A 16715-nucleotide genomic window follows, 5' to 3' on the forward strand; every position below is an offset into this window, starting at 1 on the left:
CAATCAGTTGTTCTAGTGTTTGTTGGTGAATGTCAGTCCAAGTTATAGGTTTTGTTGAGGGGCAACTACTGATTTTTCGTCCTGACCTGGGTTTTGGCTGCACACCAACTGATGTTCTAGACCCCTCATCACTTGACTCCCCTTTAAGTAGCTCATACAATGGCATGGCTATCCGAGAAAAGTTTCGGATGTATTGTCTGTAGTAACTGAGGAGGCCTAGTATCCTCCTGAGCTCACCGACCGTCTTAGGCTTCTTGTCTTTTAGTGAAGTTACCGCCTCTGTATCAGCCGGATCCACTCTACTTCCTTCAGCTGAGACAATCCTACCCAAGTAGCGAACTTCCTGCTTGAACAGATCACACTTGCTTGGCTTAAGCTTGATCCCATACTCTCTTAGTCGCTGTAACACCTTCCTGACATCCTCAACATGCTCCTCAAAACCTTTGCTGAAGACCAAAGTGTCATCAAGGTAAGGGACACAAATTTCATCCCTTAGTCCTTCCAAACACTCTTCCATGCATCGTTGGAACGTGGCAGGTCCATTCATAAGGCCAAAGGGGACCCTAACCCACTGATATAATGCCCAGGGTGTCACAAAAGCAGTCAGATGTTTGCTCTCTTTGGACATGAAGCCTTGGTGGTAGGCTTTTCCTTGATCTAACAGTGAAAACCAAGAATTACCACCCAAACTGTCCAATATGTCTTGCATTCTGGGTAAAGGTTGGCGATCGGGATGCGTTTTCTTATTTAGATCTCTATAGTCAACACAGAGTCTGAGGCTGCCATCCTTCTTCCGGACGCATACAACAGGAGAAGAGTATGAAGAGTTAGACTTTTCAATCCACCCTTGAGCTATTAGGTCAAGTAGGTAATCTTTCATCTCTCGATACAAGGGCTTTGGGACAGACATGTAAGTTCGTGTAACTGGTTCAGTATTTTTCAAGGAAATACTCAGTTGCAACTTGTCTATGCAGCCAATGTCATCATCAGTTCTAGAGAAAGAATGGCATTCTTCCCGAAGCATCTGTTGAACTACCTGCTTTTTGTCAGGACTCAGATGGCTTATGTCAACCGGTGGATCCCAGACATCATCACATACATTAGCATTGTTAGCTTGTTGGACACTTACTTGGTGAACAGCAGCAGCTGTCTTCTGATCAGAGCTTTCTCCTGAGTTGATGGGAAACACTGTTCGAACAGGCTGTGCAAGGCCACATTCTGTTTTCTCTGCCAGGACGATATCATGATCAGTGACATTAGATACTTCAATGATAATGTGCGGGGAAGCTCCTTTTTTTAGCTGAACAAGTGTTTCACTGATCTCGAGGCCATCTGCCCACTGAGGGTCTAGTCCAGGCTCAACAATAAGTATGGTGTCCTCTTTAAAAGGCTGTGCATACACTCGACACTTGACAAGTACAGTGGAATGCTTTGGGATGAGAACACGCTCATTGGTGGTCTTTACTATGTACTCACACATATGTTCTGCCATTATCAATTGGATGAATGCTGTGATTTTGTTCTTTTTCAAGCTTGGGAATGCAACCCTCAGTGCTCGTTTAAGCTGTTGGTCACTGGATATGTTAGGTCGAGCCTCCACAACGTCTTCAACAATTTGCTCAATGACATTGAAACCAATAATCGGATGTGACAAGTGCCTGCCTTCCATTACCAAAATTGGAATGGTTAAGTCATTGGTGTGAATTGTGTCAGGAACTAACCTAAAAGTCACTTCTATCCATCCAACATAGGGCAGTTTAGTGCCATTGGCAGCGATCAGAGTCAATGCATCACCCATGTCGATGGCTTCTGAAACATCTCTCAAAGTTACTGAAGGCAAGTGCTCCCTCTTCCATTCTTCGTCTATGATGCACACTTGCGATCCAGTGTCCCACAAAGCTTGAGTGCGGTGTCCATTTAGGAAGCATTCAACAAGGCACTGTCTCCCTACTAGTGATGTCACTGCAGAGTGCTGCTGCACTGAAATGTTCATACAGGTGAGTTCTTTTGGTGATTTTAGCATACCACTACAGTATTGCTTATGTGTAGTCCAATGGTTTCTTTGGCATGGCTTGGAACAATAGAGTATGCTTTTGCAAGATGAACAACATTTTAGTCTCTCGTTCTCACCCATAATTCCACAGCCCTCACATTTTTGGGACCGATACCAGCCTCTGGTTACTCCCTGTCCCGTGGGGGTAACCATTCCCCATTTAAAGACCTTTCTTTCGATGGTTTTATCCCTCTTATCCGGCACCCAGCTTGGAAATGTTCACTGCTGCCACATCGAAAGCAATGTATACACCGTTCTTCCATACCTTTCTGCTGACAGTTGAAGCATCTTCGCACTTGTGGACGTGGAGGTGTTGAATAGTACTGTGGGTACCTATAGTGAGGTTGGAACACAGCAGGCTCCCTTACTGGACGAGGGCCACCAACTGCCGCATATTCACATGGTGCCACGATAGCCTGATGCTGGACAGGTTCTCTCTCCATCACTCTATTCAAGGGTGCAGAGCTTGCTTTTGGTGGGTCAGTTGGTTGCTGCTGCTGTATAGTTTCTTTGATATGAGCTATTTCGGCACTGAGTGTTTGCAAAGAAGCTATGCCAGCTCTAAGTTCCTTCAACTCTGTGAGTACATCTGACGAAATCTTTGAGGTGTTCTGTTTCACAGGATATTGCTTTGAGTTTGTTTTCTCTTCAGACTGTACTACATGTACCATAGCAGGTGGTGAGACAGCCAACTTTCTCTTTTTCTGTCTCTCAGTCTCGTTCGCACATGCAGTGTTCAGTCTTTCTAACAATATTTCATCTGAGGTCTTTAGATCAACAAGGAAAGGTTGCATGTCCATCTTTATGCTGTCATTCTGAATGCCAGTCAGTACAGTGTGTAAAAACATGCTCTGGACTAATGCAGGATCGTATTTCAGGCCTGATTCAGATTCTTGTGAAGCGAACAGAACTTTTTGTCGCAGATCCAGGGTGCGCATGAGAAATGCTTGGGGACTCTCTTTGTTACTCTGTACCTCAGACGTAAGTTGTTTATAGAGCTCGGTGGCACTCTTCTCTTGAAAATGAGAACGCAAGATGCGTCTGAGAGTGGGCGATGTTAACTGAGACTTTCCCTCCAAGTAGCTTCGCAGTTGAAGTCCTGGGCATATTGCTCTAATCACAGCATCAACAATTTCAATTTCTGGGTAGCCTCGACTTAGTCCATTTTCAATTTGATGTGCTAGACTTGAAAATGTAAGCTTGTCTTTTTGACCTGGCTCCCCAATCTGGCCAGAAATTTTGAAATCTTTGTGCCAAGGTGAGTTAGAAGATGGCACGTTCCCTGTCTTAAGCATTATTGGGCTATGCACCTGGGGTGGAGTATTACTTGCACTTGTGTCACTAAGATTAGCTTGATACAACTCACTTTGCTTTTGTGCTACTGCATTCTGCAGATCGGTTAGCTCTCTATACAGTCTTTCTTTTTCAACGGTGAGATTAGTAGCGGAAGTTGGACTCTCGACGTGGGCACTCACTTCTAATATTTTGTCTTTCAACATCAGAAGTTCTGACATCCCCTCATCTTCTAACTGGGCTACTTCCTCCCTCTCCATATGCTGGATAATGTGGGAGATCAGAGACATGCGATTTTTGCCAGAGACCTTTTCCCTATTTAGCCCAGAAATGTCAAGGAAGTCACATGTGCTTAGCAATTTCTCCTTCGACAGCTGATTTAACAAGCTGATCACTTCTATTTGTAGGTTCTCTAGTGCCTCCGCCATAATCTTCCGAGATGAAAGTGTTCTAATTGTATGTTACAGACTGTGAACTGACTTTCCTTACTCCACCCAGTGTCTTTTGGTCTCCGATGGCATGCAGTTCCTTTTGTTCCCTTGCACTGCCCTCACTACATCACATTTCCTCCCTTGGTCAGGTGGTGTTTAGTTAAAAAGATGAACTGTGTCGAAGGACTTCTGTGCAGTGACATGGGTCCTCCGAACGTTCATCCCAGCGGTGCCTCCAAATGTTGTACCCCTGACAATGGGAAGAAATAAAGAGAGACTAGATTGTGCTGTTTTCCCTTGTGCTGTATTGCAGAGAATGAGAAAACACATCAGAGCGGCCCCTTAAGTTCCTCTTAGAAATAACCTCCCCACTGAAAGGACTGACAAGAGCTCCCCCTACTGTCCACTTATACACAAACCATGTTTTTTCCATAGTAGCTAAATCCTTTTAGGACTCTGATAACAATAAAATCACCATTTCTCACTCAAATAACTTTTATCTAAATTAATCTCTGCTGTATAAACTCATTTGAGTCTTCTATTCTTCCTGTGCAATGCATGACTTTTTAGCCTTTTTACTAAAGTTAACATGAATAAACTAAACAAGGAAACAACATTAACTTAATTAACCTAATTTAATCTTTTTAACCCACACTATCTTTGTATATTTTAACTCTTTTTAACCATTTTTACCCACACCGTGTCTTTTTAGATTATTTACCTCTTTTAACTCATGAATGTTATTATATATACCACAAAGGCAGGATACACCCTGGACAGGCCGCCAATCCATCGCAGGGCAGACAGACACAGACAGACAAACAGACACATTCACTCACCTAAGGGGCAATTTCAATCAAGTTCCAATTAGCCTGAACATGCCGTCTTTGGACTGTGGGAGGAAACCGGTGGAACCCGGAGGAAACCCACGCAGACACAAGGAGAACGTGCAAACTCCACACAGAAAGACCCGGGTTGCCCCAGCCGGGAATCAAACCCAGGCCGCCTTGCTGTGAGGCGGAAGTGCTACCCACTGCGCCACTGTGCCGCCCCATATAATGTGTCTATTTCTTCAAACTTTAGACTCAATTCCTATTTATTACAAAAGTGACTGACTGAAACAATGTGTCTTTCATATTCCTATAAGACATTTTGACAAAAAAATGTCATAATCTTTACACATTTATTGTAAATGAAGTAAAGTGCAGAAATGTTTATCTGTAAGAAATGACTTAGCTTTCTGCCACAACTACCAAGAGCTTCATGACCTACCTGCTCAATCTTAAAACCAGTTTGTTGTTTGTACACTCTTATGGCATGCTTTTCGAATCATGCACAACCAGGAACTATAAGAAGCAGGACAGAAATGTATATTAAGAGGTCAATATACATTTTTTGTATAAGGCTGATAAGGAATCAGAAGAAATTAATCAAATTAATCAAATCAAACCATATAGCTTAAATATACATTTTTATCACATTATTAATCAGTTATTGTACTTAGTTGTTGTACTTGGGTATTAGCTCATTTATATACTCTTGCATTGTTTTATGTTTGTATTATATAATATATATTTATATTGTGAACCTGTTAAAACAGGTCAGCCATTGCTATTGTTGCTAAACAAGTTTTGTTGCTAATCTTGTGTCTTTGATCAGGACCACAGTTTGCCATCCTTTAATGCCTACAACCAGCAGGACGATGCATCATGTCACAAAGGGAAACTTGTCTTAACTTGGTTTTCTGAACACAACACTGAGATCAGTGCTGTTCAGCTATTCCAGTCATCAGATCAGAATCAGTAGAACATGTTTGAGTTGTGGAAGGAGATTTAGTGCAAGAAAGTGTTCCTAAAAAAAATCTTAAAGCAATGTTCACATTCAAACTGAGACCAGCAAGATGAATTATTTAGTATTAGTCTGGACCTGGTCTTTACAGTGTGTGCATATTTGGTGATGAATAGACCAGTGGAGTAGCTCCAGAATAGAATTAACTTACATTACATAATGAAAGTGAATTTTTTTTTATTAGCTTTTTTAAAAATATATAATTTCCAGTTGAGTCAGTAAGTCTCTCATATCAGTGTGTAAATCACTGCTTAATTAAAGCTACTGTAGTCTCTTATTTTTTTTTATTATATAGTTCAGGGTGCAAAAACACAACTGTGCAAGTTATGGCTGTCTTCACAGAGCCACAGTAAAGTGAGTGGACTGCAGACTCCACATGTGCTTAAGGCGAAAGCTAAATGGCAAACTACTGCTCCATTACAGCCATTTGAAAGAGATAATGGTTCATTTATTCACGAGGTTTAATAGATACTGTCTAATGAACTGTGCTGCTCATTTTCATCTGTATTTCACTCCTTTGAATTCTTTTTAAATCGATTTCTGTGTGAAAATATGTAGAAAAAGTGGCCTTGTCCTTGACTATCTGCACTTGCTCTAATGTGTGTGTGTGTGTGTGTGTGTGTGTGTTTTCTCTTGTTAGGTAAGTATGCAGAGGACTTGTTTGGAGAACTCTTTAATGAAGCACATTCCTTTTCCTTTCGAGTCAACTCCCTCCAGGAGCGAGTGGATCGCCTCTCTATAAGTGTGACACAGCTTGACCCCAAAGAGGAGGAGCGTGAGTATACATGTGACACACATATATCCACTGTTTCATTTGTCAGGAACTGAAATCACAATATAAGAATATTTCATATAACTTCATATATGCAATACGATTTTATATACCATAGCAACCTGTACTCTTCTGTAGAGGCTTGCTTTGAGGGTTTAATTGCATTAAACCACAAAAGCATTAGTGAAGTTGGGTGCTGTTTCTAGAGCACATCCCAAAGCTGTTGGATGGAGCTGCTGCAGAGTTTTATACCCCTCCAGCTGAGGTTTGGCATTAGGCATTGTGAGTTTAATATGCAGCTGCTCCAGAGCATCATTCTCCATTAGTTATGCCTTTCTGTGGAGATTATGTCAGAACATGCATTGGATGGATTGTACAATATCTAATTAGAAGGAGTGTCTAAATACACTTTTTGACCAATAGTAATGTATAATGTGTATATATAGTGGTCAATTTTAACCCTAACTCTAAGTTAAACAATGATCTTACTGTCAGTAAACAGCAAAAAAAAAATTCCTCTTTCAGTTCAGTCTTTCTAAGCCGTTTGGAATGATAAACATGACATTCATATAAATCATGTAGATTTAATGAGCTTTTAATTGAGGGTGGTGAAGAAATTCAAAACACAGCTCAGCAGCAGTTTACACTCATTATTTGGCCAACAAGATAGCACATAACGATAATGGGACAACTGTAACTAAGATAGCATTACTGAAACAAGAGCCACGAAAAAAAGCCACAGTTTGTTAGCGATAAAGTTTTTGTTTTTGTCTTTTGAAAGTTGATTCTTTTTCAATTTTTTTTTCAAATTGTGAATATAAAAAGGTTAGTAAATGTAAATGTTCATTAATAAAAGCCAAGAACATTGACTTCTTTTAAGTTGATCTTAATATGCCTCACATGCCTTATATAACAGGCATGTGAGCTTACAATAATTGACAAATTACAAAATGGCAACGATCGGATCCAAGCAATCCTGTCAGAAACCTTTCTAGACTTCATTGATCCAGGGTCCTAAAATATTTTGTACAGTTGGAAATATATTTCAACTTAGAAACTTAGAACCTAGAATATAGTAGAATGTTAAAATATTAATATTGTTTTGTTAAATTAAAGAATTTAATGATTTCACAGCAGTTACCCATGCATTTTAGTCTCTCAATGCACCTCAGGTATATTCAAGATGCTCAAGATTTTGCATGTCTGAATATACCATATACCTGTAATCAGTTATGTAATATAATAATAACATTATGGCTGAAAAGCCCCACTCAGCACACTGATGCACTGCCTGGCCACAAAAGGGTCACCACCTGGATTTAACTAAGCAAATAGGTAAGAGACACATTTGGGTAATTACTGCATGGGTGTATATTATTCAGGTGGAATATTTTTTTTTTTTAACTGTAACTGATGCAAAGAGTAGTTTCTCATTTGTTCAAAAAACAAGTGGAAAGTCACATCCTGTGGCCATGAAGAATATACAGTATTAATTTGTTTCAGAAAGGTCAAACTATTTTTAGGTATCAAGAAGAGATTTTTGAAACTACTAAAATCGGGTTAAGAACAGTGTAACACATTATTAAACAGTGGAAGTACAGTGCAGAAACACCATCTTTAAGGAAGTAATGTGTTCATGAAAAACTTGAATGATCGTCATTGGCATTCCATATTTGGTGAAATCAAATAGTAGAAAAAAAACAGTAGAACTCAGAGATATGCTTAATAGTGAAAGTAAGAGCATTTCCACGCACAATTTGATGGGAACTCAAGGGATTGGGAATAAATCGCTGCGTAGTCTTAAGAAAGCAACTTATTAGAGAGCTTGGACTCTGGATCAATGGAAGAAGGTCATGTGGTCTGATGAGTCCAGATTTACCCTGTTCCAGAGTGATGGGTGCAGAAAAAGAGAAGTGGCTGAAGTGATGCACCCGTTATGCCTAGTGTCTACTGCACAAGCCTGTGAGGGGGTAGTGCTATCATCTGGGATTGCTTCAGTTGGTCAGGTCTGGGTTCAGCAGTGTTATATGCTCAAAGAATGAGGTCAGCTGACCAGCTAAATATACTGAACCACCAGCTTTTATTCCATGAATGAATTTGTATTCCCTGATGGCACGGGCATATTCCAGGATCACAATGCCAGGATTCATCTGGCTCAGATTGTAAAGAGTACAGGGTTCAGGGAGCATGAGATCATCGTTTTTACACATGGATTATTTACCACAGAGTCCAGACCTTAACCTCATTGAGAATCTTTGGAATGTGCTGGAGAAGACTTTGTGCAGTGGACCAAATCTCCATCAAGAGAATAAGATCTTGGGGAAAATGTACTGCAACGCTGCATGTGGAAACAATGCCACAGTGAATGCATGCTGTAATCAAAGATAAAGGTGCTCCAACCCCAAATATTAGAATATTTTTCACCAGGCAGTGTGTATTTCACTATGTACCTGTATATTTCACAGCATATATTTCCCAGTATCTACAGTATTTTACTGCTTGTGTTTGTATATACACAATATCTGTAATCAGTCTCAGTTTGAGTAAAAACTCCAGTCATCAAACTGCCAGTGTATTTACTCCCAGTTTTAAAACTCCGGATATCAGATATCTTGGAGAAGGAGAGAGAGACCCCCCACACTGCAAACATACGCCTACACACACACAAACACACACTCACACCTTGTCAGATAACCTCTCCATCACTCCAGCACCATTTTCTCCACACTCGAAACAGTTTCAATTACTGCTGTGTGCTGAGCTTGGTACCCTCTTAATGGCCTTATTAAAGAAACAGGCTCACTGTAGATTCTGCCATTTTATTACCCCCGCTATTCCTTTCTCCAGCGAGCTCAACGCTTCCCTTCACTGTTTTCTGAAATGGGCTGACTGCAGTCGCTGGGATTTCAAATTAAATCCCCCACCATCTGCTTTTTGTTCACTGTGAAACGGGCGGTAAGGGTAATAGAGAATGAAGGGCTATTGTGTCCAGATCACACACAGGTAAAACTGGTTCCAGCACAAAAGGCAGGAAAGGCTTATTACTGGGAAGAGACATGAATACTGTTCCAACATCTATAGGGACGTAAAGCGTTTGTCAGTCAAGAGACTTTACTCTGCCAGCTGTAGTTTCTCTCTGTCTGCAGCGCTGGCTGGGAAGCACTTGTAATGATCCTTGCTTGTCTGGTTGAATCACTCCCAAAGATAGAAATATGTCGCTGTGAGAAGGGTTCAGTGATTAGCTGACTTCTAAAACTTCACTGAACCGCTGGTGGTTCCAGACTATTATGGCTAAAGAATAGATTGCAGAAAGTAGTTTGCATTACTTTTAGCTCTGCATGTAGCTACTGCATAAAACTTCTTAGAGTGTAATAAAAGTCACCAAGGTTAAGAGGACATCAAAGAATACATAAAAAAACTATGCAGTTGGGTATCAAACAACAATGATCCAGTACACATGGCGTTCAAGCAGTTACTAAATTGAATGTATTAATTTAATTTATTAGATTTAAGATAATACACTTACATAATGAAGGAGATAGAAAAAGGAAAATAAGTAAATAAATAAAATTTCAAAGCTACCATGCAGAACCTGGTCGACCAAGAAAACTTCCCCATCACATAAACTGTCCTTAAAGCTTTTTAGAAAAAGAGAGAGAAAAGCACATTTCACTCCACTTCAGATCTAAAAAGATGTTCATACTTCCACTGTTAAATAGAACATGAATATGTGGGTGTTAAGTATTGTGGAGATTATCTAGAATCTATTACTGAAAAAAAAAAACAGATAAAAAGGAAACAATTGATGAAGCTGATGATGAATAACATTCCATACTTAACATCATTGAATGTGTCTGGAATTCTTGGATGATAAAAAACAGAAAACATGTGATGCCCTATTTGGACAGGATTAACTTTAAATGGATCACGCGGGATAAGAAATCGTCACTGCCATCACCTTTAAAAACTTTGATAGTCAGATTTATAACCTACTTACAGTAATAATGACATTTTTGTTTAAAAATGAGCAGCTACATGTTCACACCATGCATGTAGGATATAGGCTATGGTACACAGAATCTAATCTAAAGACACCAGAACAAAATCTGAAGTTTGCCTCAGACTCAAACGACCCACTGTTTTAAAAATAAATGCCTCGTTTAGAGCCTCCAGATCTAATAAAACCCATGAAAAAATCTTTTTCAACAGGATATGATGGAATGTAACTTATTTTTATTGCTTGTTTGCATAAGATAAAAAAGCTGGGAAATGTGATCTGGTAATTGTATTACCCCCACCTACCCATGTAAACTAATTCCATCCAAATGGGGCTTTGGACTACATTTATTACAGCTTCAGTTCTCCAAGGTTCAAAGGGAATACATAATATACTGTACTGTAAAATTTCATGACAAAATAACAACTTCATACATACGTTTATGCGTGACGACCATTTTTACTGAAAAATAAATGCAAAAAGAATGGCCTTTGTTTTTTTGCAGTACATTTGCAGAGGCTAGGGAATAACACACACAAACGCATAAATAAACTTTTGTTGCATACATTAGAGCTTTATTCAAGACAGGATCTTTTTTTCTCACCTTCTGTTGATGCATAAAAGTAGTGAGTTAGCAGAATAGTCTGGAGCCATTATTACAGCTTTTTTATCTGTAGTTTTTGCACTGTAGAGGCAGATATAGGTGAGCAGGATGAGTGTGTTTAGAGTGTATGATGTGGTTGGAGCTGTATAAAGCTGAGTAACAGTGTAACAGTAATCCTAAAGAACTCAATAAGATTAATGCTACAAAAATATTAAGGGGAGATAACACACGGGTCTGCTCAAATGTTACTGTGTTATTTGAAGGGAAGAGGTAGCTAAGAAGTGTCCAACAGACTCACACTACAGCCTTGAATGTATATAATGCAACTTTTTAGTTTAGTGAGGTATAATGGCCAAAATTAGTAATAACAACAAGCAAGAAAATAAAATAGATAGCCCCAAAAAACAAAACAAACCAAAAAAACGACTGCAGAGATAAACAAACAATTAACCAAACAAATACCAGAGCCCAAAGTCCTTTTTGTGCCTTTCTATAAATTACTGTACAAAGTCTATAAGAGCATGGTCTTGGGTTTGAGGAAATCCTTTAGACAGAAGTACTTAGAAGCCCCCACCAGTTATGATGCAGACCAGATGGAGAATGAACCTGAGGGAGAGGTACGACTGGAGAACTTGAGTTGGAGATAAGCACAGCTAGGCCTTCAAACAATCCTCAGTCCGAGCCACTCAGTCCAAACAAATTAAGAACCTCCTTAATGAGCATGAAACAGTAGTTTCCCAAAAAGGAGGTTACCAAACAAAGAGTACATGTGCCTGTAGGACAACTCTCTGCCACCTCCTACCTGGCTTCCCTTTTTTATACCAAAGAAGGTACAACCTCTTACAGCTCCCCTAAAGGATAGGAGGAGGCATAACAAATACTTGTAACCAGGTTGGTTACAACAGGCTTTCGAATGCTTGTCCATCTTCCACCACTACAGTCCTCCACTATATTCAGTCAACTTATGCACAGAGTTGTGAATGTGAGCCTTTTCTAAGTTACACTTGCCTGTGTGTGGTAAGACTGAGAATCGATTTAAAAAAAAGATTGATTCTCTAATTGCAGGAAAATGGGAATTCAGAAATGTGTGCTTTCACAACACATATTTTTTAGTACGGTGTGGTAATACAGTGACACTGACATGATGGTGGGGTGTTAGTATGAGTTGATGAATCGGAAACAGCAGTGCTGCTGGAGACATAAACTCCTCAATGTCAATGTGGACTAAGAAAAGTCCACCAATTAGAAATGTAGTTAGGAAACAGTGTCATGTGACTTTAAATAAACAAGGCTGAGCAGCTAGGTAGGGGTGTTTAATAAAGTGAAAAGTGGACACAGTGTTTAAAAACTTCAGCAGCCCTGCTGTGTCTGATCCACTTATGCCAGCACAACACAACACAAAGCTTTATTTTGTAGCATCCGCAGCAATGAACAGTTAGCCTGTATATTTCCAGAGTTTGCCTTTGTTTTTCATCTTTTAACTAAGGTGCATCTCTCTCTCTCTCACTCTTTCTATCAGCAAATTAAACAGAGGCTCATTATTCATGAAGGTCAGTGCAAGTGGGGAGAGTAGAGCAGGAGCAGAGAGATAAAGCAGAGGGGATGCAGAGAGAGGGAGAAAGAGATTGATGGATCCAGGGCAGTAAAGAAATGGATGAGGGCTTGAGTACATGACCAAAGGAGGAAGAGATAGAAGAGCAAGATATGTTTAGAATGTTGTTTCAGAGGAAGGAGAGGGCAAAAGAGTGATAAAGAGTTGATATAAAAAAAGAGAAAAGGAGTTTTTAGAGCGAGCGGTGGAGGGAAGGTGAGAAAGTAAAAGGAGAAAATATAGAGGCTGTAATTCAGAGCCCTGCAGTTAAACTCAGTGGAGTGTGAAGCGAGAGAGAGAGAGAGAGAGAGAGAGAGAGAGAGAGAGAGAGAGAGAAAGAGAGAGTGTGTGTGTGTGTGTGGACAGGCTGCAGGTTAGCTTTTCTCCAGAGAAATGCAAAAAAACACATACACACATCTAAACGAATATAGGACAGCTTGGTGTTACTGCTGTTTCTAATCTGTACTGCAGCAGAGAGAGAGAGAGAGACTGAAAGAGAAAAAGAAGGAGAGAGAGACGAGAGAGAGAAGTAGAGTAAAGTGGAAGTAAAAAAAAAACAAGAGGGACAGGCAGGGAAATACAGTAATGATAAGCAGAGAGAAATGGTTGGGGCTGGAAAGAAAAGCAAGGAAAACAATAGACATGGAAGGAGAGAGAGAGAGCGAGAGAGAGAGCGCGAGAGGGTGAGGGGAATAGAACAAGAAGAAAGCATCTGAGCTTCATTTACTGCTAATCTTCACATTTCCTCTCCACTCCAGCAGCATTATGGGTAATGGCTTATACTGGTTTGTGGTCCGTGGTGTATGTGTGTATGGCTCAGTGTGTGTGGATGTGGCTCTGTGTGTGTGTGTGTGTGTGTGTGTGTGTACATGGCTCAGTGGTCTCATAAATCAGGGATAGGGGTGATGGGACATTTTACTGGATGGGGTGGGCAGGTTGTGGGGGTAGAGGGGTGTGTCTTGTAGTTCCACCCTTAGCTAAGAGGCGTTCCTTGGCAACAGACAGACCAGGCAGTTCCTCATGTTAATACTATAGACCATCCTTTCTGCTGCTCCCTCTTTCTCTCTTTCATTTTCATTCATTCCAGTCTTCCAGTCTGACCATTCCAGTCATAGCATTGTGTCCCATGTACAGCATTGAGTTTTGCCTCGTTTCTCAATGCTAAGAAAGCTGCACTGTCCTGTGGGATATGCTTGTGGTGTTTCCTGCATTAAATGTTGATGTAATTTCATGTTAATTGTCCATTCACACAGGAAATTCTAGCCAGACACTGCAGGTCACAATCATTAACAACCACTGAGCTGTTCGTTGTTGGCAGTAATGCCTTCTGTAATGTATTCCTGTGTGTGTGCTCTTACTGTGAGACTGCACCGGAAGGGTGGGAGGGAGGGCTCCACGCTGACAGTCACGCTGTCTACTGCTCTATGGTCCAATGAAGGTAATTTAAAAACCAGGATGTTTCCTCACTTTCTGAAAAAAAAACCCGGGACGCCCGGGACAGGACGTGAAATACAGACATGTCCCGGGAAATACAGACGTTTGGTCACCCTAAGTAAAGCCACTCTGCTGAAGTGCAGCGTTATAAAGGATTTTCAGTTTACTTCTCCAGCAGTATTAGCATTACCCGCTAAGCGCTAGCCATCAGGCCATTCAGAGGTGAGTGTTCTCGGCTTGTAGTCTGCTTCTTACACTGGCTAGCACTGCTGGAGCAGTATTACCATTACCCACTAACCGTGCTAGCTTTTTCTTTGTTTAGAACTAGAGTAGAATTAGAGTACTATTGCTTTGTAGCCTGCACGTTTACCGTGTTAAAACAATCTACGTGTTACAAACCACTAGCTAATATCACCCTGGTTTACTGGAGCACTCAGGGTTTATCAGTATAGCGCCATTGGGCGGCAGTTAGGCAGCTTTAGGCGGCAGTTAGCGCTAATGCTAATGCTCCAGCCTTAGTGGAAATCTGAAAATCTTAGCTTACTTTAAATAAACAGAAACGCTTTACATGCGCCTTTTAATCTGGTGCACCTTATAGTGCGAAAAACACCGTACATTGGCCAGTATTTAACCTGACTCACAAGACAACAGGCAGTGTTATGACATGGGTCTCTGGCATTTAATTATGCTGTGACTGCTAACAGATGTAGCAGAATCAGTTCTGAAGTGTTATGATCTATAATTATCTGCTCATTTTCAGTCAAATGCTGATAAACCATGTGGTGCTTCACAGTATAGAACATTGGACTGGTGTGGCTTTAGGCTAATTCTAAACAACCATAAGCACACCTGATTCCACGGGTTTAATAGGTTGGTCTTCCAACTGCTGATCACAAGAACTCGGCTGGAATTAAACCTGCAGCCACATTTACTCAATATGCACAGGTTTCACACCACTGGTATAGCGGGATAAAAACTCAAAACATACCATAAATACTTCCCCATAAATAGCTTCTTAAAGCAACAAAATATAATATTCCTAAATGTCTTTCAGCCTCCTGATCTCAACCAACTGAGCAGTTTTTTCATTTACTGAGGAAAAAACTAAAGGCAGAAAAAACACAAACAAGCAGCAGACGGCTGCTGTAAAGCCGCAACAAAGCATCTCAAGAAAGGAAGTTCAGAGTTTTGTGAGATCTCTGAGTTTCAGACTGCAGGTAGTTATTGACTGCAGAGGTCCACATTCAAGATTTTTAAATAAAAATAACCTGTATGTTCCACTCAGATTCAGTAAAATGCTGCAAAACTAAGTACCTTGCAGTATAGTCGTATATTGACTCGAAACATGCTATTAACATAAATCTGTAGCTTCTGATGACAAAAAAGTTCCTAAAGGGCAAAGTAAATGGCTGTAATTCCTTAACAGTTAATGCAATTTTTTAAAAAGCCCTCAATTCTATCTTTCCAAATATTTATGGGCTTAAAAATATGTGGCAAAAAGAACTTTGTAAAATACTTTTTGCAAAATACACACCCCTTTCTCATACAGTGCTTTGGGGAAATTAATATTATGCAAAATGCATAGAGCTAATTCAAAGCTGTGCTGTTTAATTCTTAATCACACTCTTTAAGTCAGTAGTTGCCCTGATTGAACTCTTTCTTTATCACACACTCAGAAACCCACACTTCCTTCCTGTCACGGACCAGCGTATCACTCACAGGCCTAAACTAATGATCCGTGTCCTCCTTTTTATGGCCACATTATATCACTGCAATGTCCTCGCCTCATAATGGCGGACAACATCGGCTCCCCTAAGGCCTGCTCTCTCGCGTTCTGCCCCTCCTGTCTGTCTCTTTTTTTCTCTTCTTCCCTTTCTCCCACTCTCTCTCTAGCTGTCTCAGCTATAAGGAAACGTTCTCTCATCCCTTCAGTTTTGATCAAATCTGTTGGCGTGAAATTGGACTGATTTGTTTCATTTTGCAGTCCATTCAGTGAGGCGCACGGAGCACAGCGGTGCTCAATTGCAAATTCAGGGGACATGAGCTATTCTGAGTTGTCGCATCATCAAAAATCAACAAGTGTAGATCAAGTCAGTCTTTCTGTCTTTTTTTTAAATGTAGGGCTGGGCAATGTTTTACTGTAAATGCTGGTATTGTGATATCAATGATTAAATTTAAAATCTTGCCCTTATTTATAAGTCATTTGATTTCCATTGTCTGGGGGAAGAAAGAAAGTAAACAGAATTTCATCAGCTGAAACTAATGCCTGATGTTTCAGCTTCTATTTGCAGAAATCTGTAGGGAGATTTGCCTTTACTAAGTCCAGTCTCAGAAGTGAAAGCATTTTCTACTTCTCATCTTATCATCCAAATAACACAGAACATGTGACACCAATGTTGTCTTGGTCTGGATTCTGGGTTGGTCAATCTGTAGTTCTGTGAACAGCAGCAGCTTCATTAGTTTTATGCGCAAAAGTTTTATACTCTTTGTTATACACAGTGAATTTGCCTCTCACAGTGGAAGGAAGTTTCTTCTCTCTCAAAGATAAAAGCTTTAGGTCATGTTTATCTGATGGGGCAATTGTGGTGGTCCACCAAGTCTTAGAAACATGAAGGTCTTTGTTTCATTTGACTTTTATTCATGCAAGTAGATTAACATGTACAGTAATTAACTGGAATTTGAATATATATAA

The 16715-nt window shown here is 40.2% G+C and overlaps 1 protein-coding gene across 3 annotated transcripts in view; it reads left to right on the top strand.

Moving 5' to 3' along the window:
- The window catches only part of wasf1 (WASP family member 1), a 107102-nt gene that overhangs the window by 56127 nt on the left and 34260 nt on the right, over window positions 1-16715 (top strand). For all 3 annotated transcript variants that reach the window (XM_007255650.4, XM_007255652.4, XM_007255651.4), the window contains exon 3: window positions 6266-6400. In XM_007255650.4, the coding sequence (XP_007255712.1) occupies window positions 6266-6400 (135 nt within the window). The remainder of the gene's footprint in view (window positions 1-6265; window positions 6401-16715) is intronic.

Source organism: Astyanax mexicanus, chromosome 1 (assembly GCF_023375975.1).
Source record: "Astyanax mexicanus isolate ESR-SI-001 chromosome 1, AstMex3_surface, whole genome shotgun sequence".
In the NCBI taxonomy this organism is placed as follows: domain Eukaryota; kingdom Metazoa; phylum Chordata; class Actinopteri; order Characiformes; family Acestrorhamphidae; genus Astyanax; species Astyanax mexicanus.